The sequence below is a fragment of the Lipotes vexillifer genome, unplaced genomic scaffold, assembly GCF_000442215.2.
Source record: "Lipotes vexillifer unplaced genomic scaffold, Lipotes_vexillifer_v1.1 scaffold1765, whole genome shotgun sequence".
Taxonomy (NCBI): Eukaryota; Metazoa; Chordata; class Mammalia; order Artiodactyla; family Lipotidae; genus Lipotes; species Lipotes vexillifer.
Window position 1 is genome coordinate 618,024 of NW_006777677.1, and position 19,556 is coordinate 637,579.

At 39.3% G+C, this 19,556-nt stretch overlaps 2 protein-coding genes across 4 annotated transcripts in view; one reads left to right on the top strand and one right to left on the bottom strand.

The window, feature by feature from the left end:
- AP4S1 (adaptor related protein complex 4 subunit sigma 1) overlaps positions 1-11,935 on the bottom strand; it is a 61,567-nt gene extending 49,632 nt beyond the window's left edge. The window contains exon 1 of the mRNA XM_007451270.1: positions 11,795-11,935. The gene's annotated coding sequence lies outside the window, so the exon portion shown is untranslated. The remainder of the gene's footprint in view (positions 1-11,794) is intronic.
- The window catches only part of STRN3 (striatin 3), a 113,035-nt gene continuing 104,632 nt past the window's right edge, over positions 11,154-19,556 (top strand). The window contains exon 1 of one of the 3 annotated variants that reach the window (XM_007451267.1): positions 11,154-11,632. In XM_007451267.1, the coding sequence (XP_007451329.1) occupies positions 11,351-11,632 (282 nt within the window). In that variant the 5' untranslated portion in view covers positions 11,154-11,350. The remainder of the gene's footprint in view (positions 11,633-19,556) is intronic. The other 2 variants (XM_007451268.1, XM_007451269.1) reach the window with 2 other exon arrangements.

Sequence of the window (19,556 nt, forward strand, 5' to 3'; positions counted from 1 at the left end):
AAAAAAAAAAAAAAAAAAAAGAACTTCCAACAAACAAAAGCCCAGGATCAGGAGGCTGCACAGGCGAATTCTATCACACATTTACAGAAGAGCTAACACCTACCCTTTTCAAAGTCTTCCAAAATATAGCAGAGGGAGGAACACTCCCAAACTCATTCTATGAGGCCACAATCACTCTGATACCAAGACCAGGCAAAGATGTCACAAAAAAGAAAACTGCAGGCCAATATCTCTGATGAACATAGATGCAAAAATCCTCAATAAAATACTAGCAAACAGAATCCAACAGCACATTAAAAGGATCATACACCATGATCAAGTGGGGTTTATCCCAGGAATGCAAGGATTCATCAGTATATGCAAATCAATCAATGTGATACAGCATATTAACAAACTGAAGGATAAAAACCATATGATAGTATCAATAGATGCAGAAAAAGCTTTTGACAAAATTCAACATCCATTTATGATAAAAACTCTCCAGAAAGTAGGCATAGAGGGAACCTGCCTCAACATAATAAAGGCCATATATGACAAACCCACAGCCAACATCGTTCTCAATGGTGAAAAACTGAAAGCATTTCCACTAAGATCAGGAACAAGACAAGGTTGCCCACTCTCACCACTACTATTCAACGTAGTTTTGGAAGTTTTAGCCACAGCAATCAGAGAAGAAAAAGAAATAAAAGGAATCCAAATTGGAAAAGAAGAAGTAAAACTGTCACTGTTTGCAGATGACATGATACTATACATAGAGAATCCTAAAGATGCTACCAGAAAACTCCTAGAGCCAATCAATGAATTTGGTAGAGTAGCAGGATACAAAATTAATACACAGAAATCTCTTGCATTCCTGTACACTAATGATGAAAAATCTGAAAGTGAAATTAAGGAAACACTGCCATTTACCACTGAAACAAAAAGAATAAAATACCTAGGAATAAACCTACCTAAGGAGACAAAGACCTGTATGCAGAAAACTGTAAGACACTGATGAAAGAAATTGAAGATGATACAAACAGATGGAGTGATATACCATGCTCATGGATTGGAAGAACCAACAATGTGAAAATGACTATACTACCCAAAGCAATCTACAGATTCTGTGCAATCCCTATCAAACGCCAACGGCATTTTTCACAGAACTAGAACAAAAAATTTCACAATTTGTATGGAAACACAAAAGACCCCAAATAGCAAAAGCAATATTGAGAAAGAAAAACGGAGCTGGAGGAATCAGGTTCCCAGACTTCAGACTATACTACAAAGCTACAGTAATCAAGACAGTATGGTACTGGCACAAAATCAGAAATATAGGTCAATGGAACAGGATAGAAAGCCCAGAGATAAACCTACACACATATGGTCACCTTATCTTTGATAAAGGAGGCAAGCGTATACAATGGAGAAAAGACAGCCTCTTCAATAAGTGGTGCTGGGAAAACTGGACAGCTACATGTAAAAGAATGAAATTAGAACATTCCCTAACACCATACACAAAAATAAACTCAAAATGGATTGAAGACCTAAATGTAAGGCCAGACACCATAAAACTCTTAGAGAAAAACATAGGCAGAATACTCTATGACATAAATCACAGCAAGATCTTTTTTGACCCACCTCCTAGAGAAATGGAAATAAAAACAAAAATAAACAAATGGGACCTAATGAAACTTCAAAGCTTTTGCACAGCAAAGGAAAACATAAACAAGATGAAAAGACAACCCTCAGAATGGGAGAAAATATTTGCAAAGGAAGCAACTGATAAAGGATTAATCTCCAAAATATACAAGCAGCTCATACAGCTCAATATCAAAAAAACAAACAACCCAATCCAAAAATGGGCAGAAGACCTAAATAGACATTTCTCCAAAGAACATATACAGATTGCCAGCAAACACACGAAAGGATACTCAACATCACTAACCATTAGAGAAATGCATATCAAAACTACAATGAGGTATCACCTCACACCAGTCAGAATGGTCATCATCAAAAAATCTACAAACGATAAATGCTGGAGAGGGTGTGGAGAAAAGGGAACACTCTTGCAGTGTTGGTGGGAATGTCAATTGATACAGCCACTATGGAGAACAGCATGGAGGTTCCTTAGAAAACTAAAAATAGAACTACCAGATGACCCAGGAATCCCACTACTGGGCATATACCCTGAGAAAACCATAATTCAAAAAGAGTCATGTACCACAATGTTCATTACAGCACTATTTACAATAGCCAGGACATGGAAGCAACCTAAGTGTCCATTGACAGATGAATGGATAAAGAAGATGTAGCACATACATATACAATGGAATATTACTCAGCCATAAAAAGAAACGAAACAGTTATTTGTAGTGAGGTGGATGGACCTAGACTCTGTCATACAGAGTGAAGTAAGTCAGAAAGAGAAAAACAAATACAGTATGCTAACACATATATATGGAATCTAAAAAAAAAAAAGGTTCTGATGAACCTAGCGGCAGGACAGGAATAAAGACGCAGACGTAGAGAATGGACTTGAGGAGACGGGGAGGGGGAAGGGGAAGCTGGGACGAAGTGAGAGAGTAGCACTGACATATATACACTACCAAATGTAAAACAGATAGCTAGTGGGAAGCAGCTGCATAGCACATGGAAATCAGCTTGATGCTTTGCAACCACGTAGAGGGGTGGAATAAGGAAGGTGGGAGGGAGATGAAAGATGGAGGGGATATGGGGATATGTGTTACGCATATAGCTGATTCACTTTGTTATGCAGCAGAAACTAACACAAGACTGTAAAGCAATTATACTCCAATAAAGATGTTAAAAAAAAAGAAAAGAATACTGTAAAACTACAGTTATATATTGAAATTATTATTTAAGATCTTCCTAATTAAATGAAGTGTGTCTTGAGTTAAAATGAAGCAGTATTAAAAGCTACATTAACATTTTTCAGTCCTGAAGAGGTCACTTAGAAAATTATGGCTCCATTTTGCAGATCACTGCTTTAAAAGAAACAAGGAAACACAAAAGTTACTGTATTAAACCTTAATTTGAGGATCAGTTTACTCAACCAACAGGATCTATCTTTTTTGTTAGTTACATGGTCACAACTAACTCTAATTCAAATGAGTAATTAATGCTCCTGATATTTGATGGTGGTCATGAAAGAATCTGCTGCTGTAACCTGAGAGGCATTATTCACCCTTTGTGATAAGATGTCCTAATAACCCAACAAAACAACTCTTGAAGAGAGATAATAAGAATAGAAAACACACAGTGCTTACCAAACAGCCAGGCGCTGCTGTTTCGAATGCTTTACCTACACTCATTCAATCCCCATAATAGCTTTATGAGTTAGAGACTGTTTTTATCTCCACTTCACAGATATGAAAACTTAGTCACTTGCCAAAGGTCACCAAGTAAAATGACAGAGGAAGGACTCAATCATGTTAGCCAGTATCCAGTGTCTGTGCTCTCACCCACTGCTCTTTACCTCCAGGTTTGCCTCAAGACTCCAGTAATTCAGTGATGGCTGTAATATGACCAATGGACGTACAATTTCACTCTCCATTCACTAGCATAAATCTAGGTCTACCCAGTTTGTACCCTCTATTCAAAAGCTTTCACTGGCTAATGGCTATATGTGCATATTTTGGCATGTTTAATCTTGACCCCAGAGTGTATCATAAAAGGTGCAATTCTAACAGACTATTTGCTTTCAGTTGATCTCAACAGGGAGCCTAAAGCCTAAGAAGTGGCTTAATCAGATAATGTGAAACTTTAGGACAGAAAAGCTCATACTACTGCATTTATTACAGTGTGTTTAACATTTGTAATCAGACCTAAACTTCCAAAATTCTTATGTCTGACTCGCTCTCTTAGTGAGTTCAGCTAATCTCCCTTTCTACTTCCAACAGATAAAACATACCCAGCAAATGCTGTCCAAGGCAAGTTTTCAGACACGTATCTGAATTTAGTATCATTCTTGTTCCGATCAGGTGTCAGGGTAAACACAGAGCCTTTCAGGTGGACTGCTTGGCTGCCCTTTGCCCAGGAGCACTTTTTGCTTTACTGAATTTCACAGTAAAGTACAGCAACATGTTACAGCTCCTGGCTGAAAATGTAAACAGGAGAGTAAAGTTGTCAGACAAGAGCCTGCCCAACTGTTCCCAGAGGATATTATTGATACTTAAATTTACACTCACTTATATCTCACATCTCTGAATAGCAAAAATGTCACAATTATTTTAGCAGTGATCAAATAAGTTATTTCAATAGCAGGGCTCTAATAAATAAATTTAGGTTAACTAGCAGGCAATTTAAACCTTAAAACACCAAGAGTGCAGAGAGGCAAGGGAGTGGTGTTAGTAGCAAAGCAGTTTTGGAAGTTCCCAGGATTCCCTTACAAAAAACCGTGAGAGCCACGAGGATGGAAAAAAAGAAAAAACTATACAGTAACATCTTTACCAAAAACCAAGGGAAAAACATCCCCTAGAACTCCAGAACACTAACTACCCTTAGCAACTAGAAAGGGGGAACCACACCTGTGCCAGCAGAAGTGGAGGTTTGAAAATGTGGTCCTGTAAGGGTCAAAAGGGCCAAGGAACCCAGAAATCACCAAATCATCATCCAAAGGAAGGGCGCCCCCCCTCCTTGACGTGGGAACCCCAGGAGGGAATCCAAGTACCACACTGAGAACTGGGAGGAGATCTGGCAAGATCTCTTTTGCCAACGAGTGCAAGGAAAGGTCCCAACCAGGACCCCAAAGGCTCGGCAACATCCAGTGGAAGCTCTTTAATAGAAAGACAGACTCCGCGCTGAGCAGAAACTGTTGAGAGTAGAGCACAATATATGTGTTAAAAGACAGCTAGCTAGCTAGCTAAGGCTGACAATAGCTAGATCAGGCTGATCAAGTTTAGTACATTACAGTACTAAAACTGAGACAACTAGACATTATGTGCTGCCTGGTGTGATGCAATAGAAAGTACATTGCATCCCCAATGTAGAAATATTTTTACCAAAAAAAATTAAAACCTGAATCAAACCTAGCCTCTAGATCTAAATCCTAGTTTACAGACAATAGAGGAGAAAGGAATATGCTAAATAATACAATAAAAATGCAACCAGCCAAATGTGGGAAATTCTGCAGGATAAATAACCTCACCTCTTCAACAAATAAATGGCATGACAATGTGGGGGTGAGGGTGGAGACAAATAAAAAAAGACCTAAAGATACAACAAATAAAGGAAATATATAGATTTTGTTTGGATCCTGATTTGAAATTACCAACTCCTAAAAAAAATTTTTTTTAGATAATTGGGGGAATTGATGATGGACTAGGGATTATACTGTATAATGGAATTACCACTAATTTCATTGGTGTGATAATGGTATTGTGGTATGTTGAAAATAAAAAGGTCCTAATATGTTAAAGATACCTAGAGAAGTATATACCAGTGAAATAACATGATGTCTGGGATTTACTTTAAATTATTCCGAGGGCCGGCCATGGAAGTGTGAGGGAGGCCACAAATTCCATTTCAAGGAATCTTTGAGCTTGTTGAGTAGACGCCATAAGCAAGGCTCACCCTCCTAAGTTGAAAAATGTATGGACAAGAAGTTATCACTGAAATCAAATGGTGGTGGACATGCCCAAGGAATCTTTGGGGATTTGATTCCTTTATGAATCTTTCAATAGATGAATGTGCAGAGACAGCAATTAGTGGGTGACAGAATACTGGAATGGCAGTATAAGTATCATCATGTTAGAAGCCTTGGAATGAGTATAAACAAAGGTTGTGTTCATCAAAGAAATCAATTGCTTCCTCATGTCCCATCTCAAAGGGCCCGTTTTACTATCATATAAAAAATTGAGCAGTGTACATTTTCATATTAAACTTTCTTATTAAACTTTTTTAATAGTCAAAAAAAATTCCTCACACAGAGAAAAAGGGGAATAGATGAAATAAGAATGGCAAAGTCTTGATAACTGTTGAAAATGGCAATTCATTAGACTTTTTTTTCCTACTTTTGAATGACTGAAATCCAAAATAAAAAGTTAAATAAAAATGTCTAGCGACTTCCCTGGTGGTCCGCTGGTTAAGACTTGGAGCTTCTACTGCAGGGGGCATGGGTTCAGTCCCTGGTCAGGGAACTGAGATACCACATGCTGTGCGGCCAAAAATAAAAAGTCTTACGCACAACATGATTTACAACATCCGATTCCTATACTGAAAGCTATAATACAAAAGGAGCAATAGGAGTTATTTAAAAATGCTCTAAAGAATTCTTTAATCTTTTTTTGTAGGGTAATTGTCAGGTACTTTAGGTTAGTCTATTAATAGACAAAACTAAAGGTTACCATCTTTAAAAATGTTATCATAAAAAAATAAGGTTTTGTGAATTTTTGCCAAATTTAAAATATTTTCCAAAGGAAACACTGTCTTTAGCAGAGATTTCCCAGGCAAGGTGTCCATGTCTGGTACCATTCTTCTGAACATTCTCCCCTGCTGCTCCAACAGGAGACAAACCACATTTCCAAGATTGTTAAATTATTACCTAGGAAAGTTTTGGCAATTTCCCATTCAGTCACATTTTCCAGTCATTTGGTTCTAATGTTTATAGAGCTGGTTGTTCACTTTTACCCAATGTTCAGGAGGGACTTGGCTCCAGGCAATCCTTTTTTCTTTTTTCCCTTTCAATTTTGACATCTCTATGAGTTAGCTATTATACAGTATTATCACAGCCTACTGCTGACTCATATTACCCAGGAGACAATTCAGGAATGAACTTGGACTAGAATTTTATATAGCATGCACAGTTTCCTGAAGGTCTTGGTGCCTATTTTTCTGTAATCTGTGAAAGTCCTATTCCTTTTCTTTTCCACACAATCTACTATTTGAATAGTTCAGGTGTCCTGCATATATTTCTATACTTTTCTTGGCCACAAGCAACTGCTTTAATGAAAAGTAGATACCTGATCTTATTATGCTGGTTAAACCACAGTGCAGGTCAAAGCTGCCTCCTTTTCTGTTCCATCTCCATTATACACTTTGCTCGTTTGGTTTTTGAACACATGCCAACTCTTCTCAAAGATATTTCTCTGGGCTCTAATATTCATTTGTTTTCTATATTTATAAATGTAAACACTATGTAATTTCCCCAAGTGACTGAATCACCCTGAAACTACCTAAAAAATGATTTCAAAAGTGCAAATGATTTGGGAGCCAGAGGTAGTAATATTAAATCCATTTACAGGACAGAAAGAGGCAGAATTGTAAAGGGAGACTTTATCTCTTGTTTCCAAATAAACATGTATACTCACTGATATAAGAGTAGGAATACTTCCTATTCTACTAATGGCTGCGGAAGTGACCCAGAACTCTTATCTCAGCTTTCTCTCTTCATAGAGATAAGAATACTTGTCACAATCTTTTCAGATGATGGAAAAAGATGACTAGATCAGTGATTATGAACCAGTCTGAGCTCTTTGTTAGTAGGATGACTGTACAATGGAATTACCATTAATTTTATAGGTGTGATAATGGTATAGTGTATGTTAAAAAAAAAATCTGTTAAAGATACCTAGAGAAGTATGTACCAATGAAATAATATGATGTCTGGGAAGGAATTCACATAGTTCTCAAAGTCAGGGTCAAAACACTTTGTACATCAGGTATTGCAATAACTGGGAAGAAGGCATCTGAGTGTTAAGCACTCTGATGTATTTAAAAGACTAGAATTCCTTAACATACTTTTGTTGATATAATATATGCACATGAAACGTGACAAGTCTCTTTTTGGTCAGGTAGAATAAAAACACAGGTGTCTAAGATTAGCTAATGGGGAAAAAAAACCTTAAAATTCTAAACTGATTAAAGATATAAATAGGCAGGCATTGAAACTGAGAGAATCAATGGGAGTGGAGGAGAAATGAACAAGACTGATGAAAGGACAGAACAAACAAGAAGTTTCAAAGGTTGATGCTGAAAAGAGGAAATGACTCAGTCACAGTTTAGGAAGGGAATTCCAGTTAGGTGAGTTGTAGGTGAGACTGGGAAAGCTCATTACCTACAGAGAACAAGATTCTAGGAGCTAACTGCAGACTGTCCTTGGAGTCATGTACACAAAGCACAACATCAATACTGTAAAAAATAATCTCCCAATAGAGGAGAAAATTTTGGTGTCTTTTACTATTAGTGCTCATGACAGTTCTGGTCATTGAACCTCAAGAGATAACTGGTACAATGGTAGCAAAAACTGGTAAAAAAAAAAAGACTGAGGTGAAGGAAAAATATTCATATTAGTCTAGTATGAATTTAAGTTATTCATCAAACATTTATTGGGGATTTCACTGTCCCAGGCACTGGGGGTACAGTTTTCAACAAGAGGGGCATAGGTCCTGCCCCTCTAGGCTACAATCCTGCAGATAAATGGCTATGATCTGGGAAGAATATGGTTTAGGATTGCATTGTTGACATTTATAAAACCATGGACAAAGTGAATCCAGACATGTTCAACTGGAATTCTTCAAATAGGGAGTGTAAGAGACAGATCTGGATAAGACTTTGAGGAAGTAAGGGTGCTTGGTGCTAAGTAATTTGCCTAAAACTAGACTGGAAAGTCTGTGAAGGCAGAGATTATGTCTGTTTGATTCATAGTGGTTCACCAGCGACTTACAGAGCATCTGAAAAATAGTAGCCAATCCAGAAATTAAAAAAAAAAAAGTAAATAAGTGAAGCAAATATTTGCAGTACCTGTTATGTGACTGTCTTGCTTTCATAGTGTTTAGTATGAGTGTCACCGAGGAGTACATAGACAGACAATTTAAATACAATGTAATAAGTATTAGGAGTTAAGCATGGGATACTATTAGGATACTATACTAAATAATTCACGGATCTGGAAAGCTTCTTGGAGGAAGAAATACTTGAGATGAGTTTTGAAGGAAGAAGGGAAGGAAATCCAGTTGGATACAGCATGTATTAAATTCTTGTGGAATGAAACAGCATTACACATTTGAGGAACCCAAAACGGTGCTGCAGATTAGCTGGAGAGAATGGGATACCATGATGGTGTGATGGTAAATTAGGCAATAAGGACTTTTATATACTATGCTAAAATTTGGGCTTTATCGTAAGTCTGGTGATCATTAATATATTTTAAGCAGAGAATGATAGGATCAGATCGGACTTTTGAAGATCACTCAGGCATCAGTGGTAGTGGAAGGCGGGGGAACAGTAAAGGTGGGAAGGTTTAAATTAAGACATGTATGAAGATATGGAATAGATATAAAAGATATTACTGAGAAAGGGATTGGATGAGGGGGCCAAGTGAAGGAAAGGTACTAGAATGACTGCCAGGCCTCAGGTTTGAATGTGGTGCCACTTAATATGATAGGTAATAGAAGAGCAGAGTTTGGTCTTTTTTGAAGGTGAGTGGGGAGGAAAAAGGATTATAAATCCAGTCTTCACTTGAACTTGACATACCAGCAGGAAATATTAGTGGATATGCTTCTCTTCTTTTGATGCCAACGTAAGGGAGATCAGTCACACCCTCTCACAAATTTTTCTTGATGTATATGGGTCTTGAGGCAGTACAGTATTTTTGAACTTTTTACGTGCTCTGAGGCCCCTCGCAAATGAACAAGATTGAATGAGCAGGTTGTATGTTGGTTGCTATGAAATGGAGAAATAGTTCTTAATCATCCTGTGACCTCAGACATCATTTCATACGTAAATAAAACATGGCAGCATGGGTAACAAGTCCAATTCACTCTCCATTAAACTATAATAACAGTAAAGCAGACATGATAAAATAAGATGTACTACTTTATCTCTTGGAAATTACACCGAGTGGTCGTGTATATTCCATAGTGAAAATTTTATGGGTAGTAGAGAAGCGAAAAATTTGAATGCAATAAATGTTATATGCGATTTTCCTGCATAGCTGTAATTAATGAATCTTTTTTCCTTATTGTTGTTAAATATCATTTTTGCCCTATTTTTTAACCAAATGGTTATTAGCTACATTAACTTTTAGAAACTTACTAGTTCATTAAGGATGTTTCCATGCAACCTAAGCACATAAACACACACACTACGGTACTTAAAAGATTAACCTTGTCTTTTATGTGTATATTACATTCACTAAAACAACACAGGAAAACATTTTTAGCCGTTCATCTAGGGTTTTAAATTGTCTTCACAATGCTCTTATTTTCTATTTCCATCAAAAGATTCTGTTATGAATGACAATATTTGTGAGCTCATTCACTTCTAAAATATCAAATTGTTAGTTTAACCAGTCCCCTCCAGTTTTCTTTCTCCCTCTGCCCACTATCAAGATCTAAAGATTTTCACCTTCTCTTCTCCCAAAAGAAAAATGAAAACAATCGCTACTGCTCCCCTGTCAAACTCACCAAACACAACCCACCCCAGAATAGGAAAGAAGGGAGGCAAAGTGGTACAAGCTGCGACGCGCGACAGGGAGCACAGAACTGGGACCAAAGCCCAGAGACAGAGAATCAGTCTCCACGTCCGGGAAGATCTGGGCTCTTTGCCAAAAGAGAACGTCCCCAAAGCCCCGGGAACTGCCTGGTGCTAGGAAACCAGAGAAAGAGAGAGTGACAGGCAGAGAAAGAGGCCCGACCCTCTGGGACTGCCAGAAAACACGCAAGGAATGCAAAAGAAACGTCAGGAATCCGGGACCGGCTGCGGCCGGCCAGAGCGACCAACTAGGTTAAAACCCAGCTCCAAAGGCAGGCGCGCCGCTGAGACCTTTGGGTAGGGAACGGCGCTGGGGACTGACTGAGAGAGGGATACGGATTCCTGGGAAGGCAGAGACCAACTCTCTTCCAAAGATTGGATTCGGTGGCCCACCGTCCGGACTCCACCGCCAGAATCCCGCAGCGAGCCTGTGGGGCGGGCTTAGGGGCGGGGCCGAATCTCCTTCCCCGCCTCTAACGGCAACCCGACTGCGTCCTCAGTACGCTTGCGTAGGGGGAGGCCGGACTCTATTTGGCTAGTAGGCGAGTGGCGGCAGTGGCGTTCTCTACCCGGCATGCTGCGCGGGAGCGGCGGCCCTACGTCTCTCTCCTTCCCAACCCTGCACCCCCTTCCCCCTCCCGCCGCGGCCCCCCCCTCCCCTAAAGTGAGTGAGTGAAACTGGCAGATGGAGGAGGGACTGTAATGGCGGCGGCCGGCAGCTCCCTGCTCTGACCTACGGCAGGCATTCAGCAACAGCCCCCTCCCCGCCCCTCTCCCAGCCGGCCTCCGCCCCGCCGCCAGCGCGGGGCCACCCTCCCCGGCCCTTCCCCCAGCAGTCGGCGTCTCGCCCTGCGCCCCGGCCGGGGCCCCACACACAATGGACGAGCTCGCCGGAGGCGGTGGTGGCGGCCCAGGGATGGCGGCCCCTCCACGGCAGCAGCAGGGACCTGGGGGGAACATGAGCCTTTCGCCCGGGGGGAATGGAGCGGCGGGCGGCGGGGGTGCTCCGGCCGCCGAGGGAACGGGTCCCGCGGCAGGCCCAGAGCTGTCCCGGCCGCAGCAGTACACTATCCCAGGGATCCTGCACTACATCCAGCACGAGTGGGCTCGGTTCGAGATGGAGCGGGCGCACTGGGAGGTGGAGCGGGCCGAACTGCAGGTACCTCGCTGGGGTCGGTGTGCGGGACGGCTGCGGCGGCGGGGTTCCCGGCCGGGGGGTGGGGGTGGGGGGTGGGGGGTGGCGCGGATATGGGGGTGGGGGGTGGGGCCGGCACTCCCCTCAGTCGGAGCTCGAGGCCTTGGGAGGCCGAGAGAAACCTACCTGTGCGGCTCAGGGGGCGATGGTCCTGGCGACGGCTCTTCCTCTAGCCCCCCTCCCCCCTTCCCGCAGAAGCTTGTTACCCAGTCCTCACTAGCTGCGCGGTGCGGGCTTCCTTGGGGCAGCCATTTTGGCTTTTAGTATGGCGTCTGCGGGGGCTCCTCCGGAGGCGGCCTGCGCGGGTCTCCGGGGCTTGGGGCCGAGTTCCTCTCTGTGGGAGAGAGTCCGGCGAGGGGCTGTTGGGCACTGAGCTTGCTCTTGTTTGTGCCTCTTGAGATGGAGAACCGGAGGAAAGGGATTGGGACGGGCATTTTACCGCCTTTACCCGGATCACCCCCCTTTTCCGATTTGGCATGTCTGCCCCCCTCCCCCGGAGTTGATAACCCTTACTCCTTGACAGCCACGCTTCTTTCCAGGGCTGCTACCGAGCACAATGGCTTGCGGCTGATCTGTGAAGTTTTCATTTCCTACCGCCAACTTTAAGTACCTTCTTACCTGGGATGCTGCCTTATTTACTTAGATTCCCTTTGAGTTCTTAGTGACTGACTCATCAACGCTTCTCTGTACTGAATTTTTCTTTTTAGAATACCCTTCACCGTCCTCCATCCCCTTCTTTACACATAAAAAGCCAAACCAGAATATCTGTGCCGTCTTTATGAAGATTTAATATTAACTTGGAGTAAAGCGTACTTGTCTCACGTTACCAACTCACGCAGGGGAAGCAAAGTTAAATATCCTCAGGATCCTTCATAATTGAGCCGGACTCAGTCTTAAGGTGAAACTTTGATAGGTTGGTTTACCTAACTTTTGGAAGATTGTTGGTGTTTTAAGGACTTATGTCTTGTATTTCAGAAGGACTACATCTTTTTTAAAGTATTGTTCAGCTCTTCTGGGTGTTTGTGTTTATTTTAAAATCACTTTCTAAGGCAAATTTAGGCTTAGAAGAAAAAAGGCATGCATCTAAATAGTGTTGCACCTGTTCTTCAGACTGGTATATATTTAGAATGTAAGTAGTATTGTTCGCTGACATACATGTCATATATGCCTGGGGTGAATGGTTAGGGAAATGCAGTGTTGAAAGAAGGAAGATTGGATTAGCTTAAAAAGGGTGTCCTCAAACAAATATGTATATCTTCAGTTTGATTTTGAACCAGTCGACTTTTATTTGTCTCTACAAAGTTGGGAAAGTTAAACTTTTGAAAAGTAAGAAACATATATTTTGACACTTTACCAAGTCTTAAGAAACTTAATTATAAATTAACACCTGTTAGTCAATTCAGTGTTTTAGTGCTTTGATACACTATTGGGCTCTTAAAAATATAACATTTAAAAAGCTAAAGTCAAAATTGTTTTTTTTGTGTGTGTACTCTGCTTTAAAATATCTGGGATGTATAGAGTTCTGTTGATGTACAACTTTTACAACACCATGTGCAAACTTAATATTCGGTGTGAGGCATTTATTTTTTAAAATTGCATTTACTAATGCATTGAGGCTTGGGCTCACTAAATAATATTTCACCAGTCCCTGATACAGTGTTTATAACCTTTGTATTGTTATAAAAAAGCTTGAATTTAAACACTTTTCAAGTTAGCAATTGCATTAGTCATTCATAAGTTTCACTGGTGTAAGTAGCTGAAAAATGTCTTGTGTCTAAATTAGTAAAAAATCTGTACAGCAGTGAGGTCTATCTATATTGTCTACCCTAGCCCTTGCTTTCCCTTCTAATTCTCTTCTTGACCGAAGTCTTTTAAGGAAGATTGATTTTGCTTGCTTGCTTTCAGTTTATCTGCAGTTGGCATATTAGTTCTGATATAGTCCTTCTAAACTTTTTTGGTTTGCTTTTTTTTGAAGAAGTTCTGCAGTGTTTCTAGACTCTTAACTTTTTCCAGGAATTTTTATTATTTCACACTGATTCTTTTGGAATAAAATGTTCATGATTGTGTATTTTTGCTCTGTATATTTCTCTAAAATGTTTTATTGGGCTAATTAGTTAATAGGATTTTAGGTTTGCTTCTGGAATGCTGAATTTGTTTTACACGTCTTCAGTCTTTAGTAAGAATGCTTGTGAGATGCACATTTTAAAATGTATGTGTTGAATAAAAAATTTATTGGGAAAGTTCAAGTGAAGCGTGAATGGATTTAAATTGTAAACTTAAACTTAATTTTAAGAAAGATAACAGAAATAAGAGAAGTTGCATATCGTTATGGTATACATCCTTCGGTACACTGTTCATCTATACATTATTTAAAGTATTCAGTATTAAAACTATTCAATAATGAATACAACGAGCCTAAGGTATACCTCACTTTGATATAAAATTTCAGTGTGGAATTAAATTTCCTGGCTTTGGAAAGGATTTTAAACTGGAAGTTTGCATTATGGTTCTCTTCCCTGTAAAAGGAATTTTGGGTAAAGGTCTTTCTTAGAAGATTGGAACTAAACCAAAGGATGTCTTAACGCTCTTTCATCTTTGTGATGGTTCCTTACCTGGGACTTAGGTAAAGCTTTGTTAATAAGGCTCTAGGACAGTGATTTCTAGAAGAGAGTGCTAGTGGTAATCACTTGTAAAACTATAAAAAGTATGCAGGCCTTTGTCTCATCCTCCAGAGATTTGGATTGATTTGGTCTAGGACTTGGGAAAAAATGTACTGGACTGCTTGTGGGATTTTGGCAGTCACATTAAATAGAAATTATAACTGCCATTTCATCAGCACTACAACCTTATGCGGTAGGTATCATTTCTATTTTACAGATGAGGAAACACAAACAGTTTAAATAACTTTGCCAGCTATAAAGTATTGCAGCTGAGATTTGAACCCAGGTTTATCTGAATCCAAAGGCTTTGTTTGGTCTTATTACCACTCTTGAAACCATTGTGTTGTATTGTTGTTTTGGTATTTTTTGTAGAAATGGAATCTGCCTTGTAATTCATTATGTGGCATACACCACTTCAGTACATTTCAAAAAAGTTGTATTGAGCCCCATGGCATGCCAGGTCTAGTTTATATATATTGCAAATATGTCCTTATATTTTTTTCTGTAGTTAGTGTGTAATAAATGCACTTATGGTATATACAAAATGCTTGTGTGCCAACTATAAAAATACAGCATAGGTAATACATAGAAAATGTAGTCCTGGAGTTTGTATTCTAAAATTACTAATTCTCCAGCAAATGTAAACTTTTTTTTTTTTTTTTTTTTGCGGTACGCAGGCCTCTCCCTGCTGTGGCCTCTCCCATTGCGGAGCACAGGCTCTGGACAAGCAGCCTCAGTGGCCATGGCTCATGGGCCTAGCCGCTCCACGGCATGTGGGATCTTCCCGGACCGGGGCACGAACCTGTGTCCCCTGCATCAGCAGGAGGACTCTCAACCACTGCACCACCAGGGAAGCCCAAGTGTAAACTTTTAATTAGTGTTTGTGTTTGCACACTCTGGCAAACAGATTTGTCATAACGTGACAGCTATTGCCACCTAAAGATCTTAATAGGAGATGTTTCTCTCAGACATAAGCTGATTTCTTCATTTTTAATGGGGGGAGGTAATTGTTTCCCTTTTAATCTTTTATTGCCAGGGTTTTCTTAGGGTAGTCTAGAATAATGATTTTCAAATCCTTGTTCCTTTTCTATTACAAGATTTTTATAAATCTATGAAATTATACAAAATAAGAACAGTATAAAGATTTTTCATAAAGGCGTTCCTTTTATTCTGAGAGTTTTAGCCTTCATAAAGACTTGCTGTTATGCAGTTTTCCTTTTTCAAATGGTGGTGACAGTAGAGTAAAAAAATTTTTATTTGATAGAATTAAGAGTCCACAATCTTATGTCATATTCTCCCTGTTTCTTTTTTGAAGTCCTTGGAAACAGAAAGTCTAGGGACCCCTAATCTAGATTTCTTTTCTCCATTTACCCCTTAATCCTGCTGTATAGTCTTTTTTTGCTCTCTCTCCTTATACCTAGCTAAGCACTTTGTAGAACACTTCTTTCTGTTGGTGATTGACCTTCAAATTGCCAAATCTTGAGGCCTTCTTACAGATTATATGCACTTAACCAACACTTTCTGCTTTTGACAGTTTCTTCCTCAAAATCCTTTTCTTTGACCTATATTCTGTAATTTCTTATTTTCCCTTTGGTCCACTTATCACTTTTCATATGTTTCCTCTCCTTTGGTCTCAGTTATCATTACTTGGGGTTCTGGTTCTTTTTGTTTTCACTGTAAATTTCGAAATATACTGTGTTTTTTGTTTTTGTTTTTCGCTGTTATTCCGATGCTTCAGTATTTAGTCTTTTAATCCTAAAAAAACCCAATGAGGTGAGCACAATTGGTTTCTTTGGTTGTTGGTGGGGTTTTTTTTTTTTTTTTTTGACACTAGACTATTGGGGCCTGGAGGTTAAGTAATCTGCCTAAGATCGTATAACTAGGAGTAGCAGAGCTGGGATTTAAACCTAGGCAGACTGACTCTAGAGGCCATGTTCTTAGTCACTACTGTATTTTTTACTTTCAGATGTCTCAGATGTATTTCTAACTTCCTGTTTAAATTTTCTACTTCAAATTCAATATATCCATTATTCAGTTCACCTCAAATGCCTGCCTCTTTCCCCCACAAAAGACACTTAACTTGTTTATTCTCCTTTATTCCGTTAATTTTTTTTTTAATAAATTTATTTTATTTATTTATTTTTGGCTGCGTTGGGTCTTCGTTGCTGCGTGCAGGCTTTCTCTAGTTGAGGCGAGCAGGGGCTACTCTTCGATGCAGTGCGCAGGCTTCTCACTGCAGTGGCTTCTCTTGTGGTGGAGCATGGGCTCTAGGCATGCAGGCTTCAGTAGTTGTGGCATGTGGGCTCAGCAGTTGTGGTTTGTGGGCTCTAGAGCACAGGTTCAGTAGTTGTGGCACATGGGCTTAGCTGCTCCGCAGCACGTGGGATCTTCCCAGACCAGGGCTTTAACCCGTGTTCCCTACGTTGGCAGGCAGATTCTTAACCACTGTGCTACCAGGGAAGCCTCCCTGTTATTGCTAATGTTTATTATCATCCTTCCCATTGGCAGATGCTAAAGAGATCAATGGGTCCTTCTAAAAATGTTGAGTCTTTGGGTCTTATTGATTCTAGTATGATTATTCAGTGAATATATTTCAGTGTTATTTTGTGCTACATACTGGGTATATAATGATATATGAAGCAAGGACCTTACTGCTGGTGCAGTACTTGAGAAATAATAAAATGTGATAAATCAGAAATTAACAGGATGCTGAGAAAATAAATGGTGATGGGAAACCTGTGTAGATAGTGAGCTTTCAGGTAAATAGCTAAGCAATTATTGAGCAGTTCCTATATGCCAAGAATTATTTTAAGTTGTTAATACATATCTTAACGCATTTAATTTTTGTGAAACCCTTAGGAGGATAAGTATACTTTGAGATCTGAAGTGTGACTACCTAACCATAGGTTTTTCAGTGGAAAGGAATAGCATTAAAATAAGTTCTAAAGCAGGAAAGAACTTTGTGGGAAGTGTGAGCTGGACTTTAGTGATTCAGTGGGCTATCTAATATAGATAGCCTCAGTATCCTAAAATATATTTTAATTCCGTGATTATTAATTTTTTGGAAATATAGTCTTCTTTGCATAAAAACTTTGGAGCCTTTGCTAGTTAAAAAACAATTTTTTGGCTTCGAATATACTTGAAGCCTAACCACTGACCTAAGGAAGTAACACTGACTTAATCTGTGCTTTAAATTTCTTTACTACAACTGTTTTAGTTCAGGGTGTTCCTCCTGCCTGATTTCTCTGGAGGAATCTTAGCGGTTTCCCTCCATTCATGCTCCTCTCTTAAGAGTTTATCCTTCATATTGTAAAGGATGTATTATATGATTGTATTACATATACCCTTTAATTTTTATTATGGAGAGTTTTAAACAAAGAGCAATATAGCAATCTGTGACCTCCCATAAACTTGTCACTCATCACTCAGTAACAACTCATGACCAATCTTATTTTACTTATACTTCTGTCCACTCCTTCCCTGTCCCAAATTATTTTGAAGCTAATCCCAGAAACATACAATTTCATCCATGAATATTTCAGTATATATCTAAAAGATAAGGACTTTAAAAAGACAACAGTTGTAGTTGCATACCAAATTAAGAAAATGAACAATTCCCTAATTTATTGATATTATCAAATATACGCTGTTTGAATTTCCAGTTTTCTCAGTTATCTTTGAAGAGTTTGTTTGAATCAGGATCTAAATAACACATTGCTATTGGAACCCCCTCCATCTTTCTTTCCTTTTCTTTGCCATTTTTTGTTGAAGAAATCAGATCTTTGGTCCTATAAAGTTTCCCAGAGTCTGTTTTGCTGAGTGCATCTCTGATACAGTTTAACATGTTCTGTTGTCCTGTTTGTTTTCCCTGTAACTTGGTTAGTCGGATACAGGGTCTTGATACATATTGGTTTATTTTCTTTTTTGGGGTGGTAATGGGGGACAAGACTACTTCACAGGTGGTGATGAGGTCTTCCATCAGAAGGCACAAAACAGTTCGTTGTCTTTCCTGATGTTAGCAGCTGTTGATGTTAGTGTTTAGGAACATTCATCCATTAGGGCCACCCTTAGTTTTTAAAAAACTTCAGAAATTGAGATATAATTCACGTAACATAAAATTCACCCCTATAAAGTGTATAGTCATCCCTCAGTATCTGTGGAGTGATTGGTTCCAGGACTCCCCCACCCGCCTCCCCTCTATCCCTGGATCTGAAGTCCCTAATATAAAATGGTTTAGTATTTGCGTACAAACCATGCACTTTATTCCGTATACTTTAAATCTTCTCTAGGTTACTTATAATACCTAATACAACGTAAATAGTTGTAAATACAATGTAAATAGTTGCCTGCAGTTGCAAATTTAAGTTTTGCTTTTTGGAACTTTCTGGAATTTTTTTTCCCTGACTGTATTTGATGCACAGTTGGTTAAATCTATGGATGCAGAACCTTGTGGATACAGAAGGTTGACTGTACATTTCTCTGGTTTTTAGTATATTACTGTGTTGTATCGTCGTCATCACTGTCTAATCTGGAAGCATTTTCATCACCTACAAATGAACCCAGTTTAACCTGTTAGTAGTTAGTCCCAATTCCCCCTTTTCCTTGGCAATCACTAATTTCTGTCTCTATGATAGAAAGAACAGTCTTTCTATCATAGAATATCAAGAATATTCTGAACATTTCATATAAACGGAATCATACAATGTGTGGCTTTTTGTGAATGGCTTCTTTCACTTAAGGTGATGTTTTCAAGGTCCATCCATGTGTAGCATGTAACAGTACTTTATTGCTTACTATGGCTGAATAATATTCTGTTGTATGGATATACTACATTTCGTCCATCAGTTGGTGGATATTTGGGTGTTTCTACTTTTTGGCTATTATGAAAAATGCTGTTATTAACATTTCTGCACAAGTTTTTGTGTGAACATATGTTTTCAGTTCTCCTAGGTATATACATAGGAATGGAATTGCCAGGTCATGCTCAACTTTTTGAGGAACCTGCTGAAGTGTTTTCCAAAGTGACTACACCATTTTACTTTCCCACCAGCAATACAGGAGGGTTCCAGGGACACCGTTACTTTTTTGTCAACTTTGAAATATATTACTAAAAATTTTTTTTTAAAAATACCTTTCCTTTGATTTTTTTTTTTCCAAGTTGTGTTTTCTCTGTCATAGACTATTTTTTAGAGCAGGTTTAGGTTTATAGCAAAATTCAGCTGAAAGTA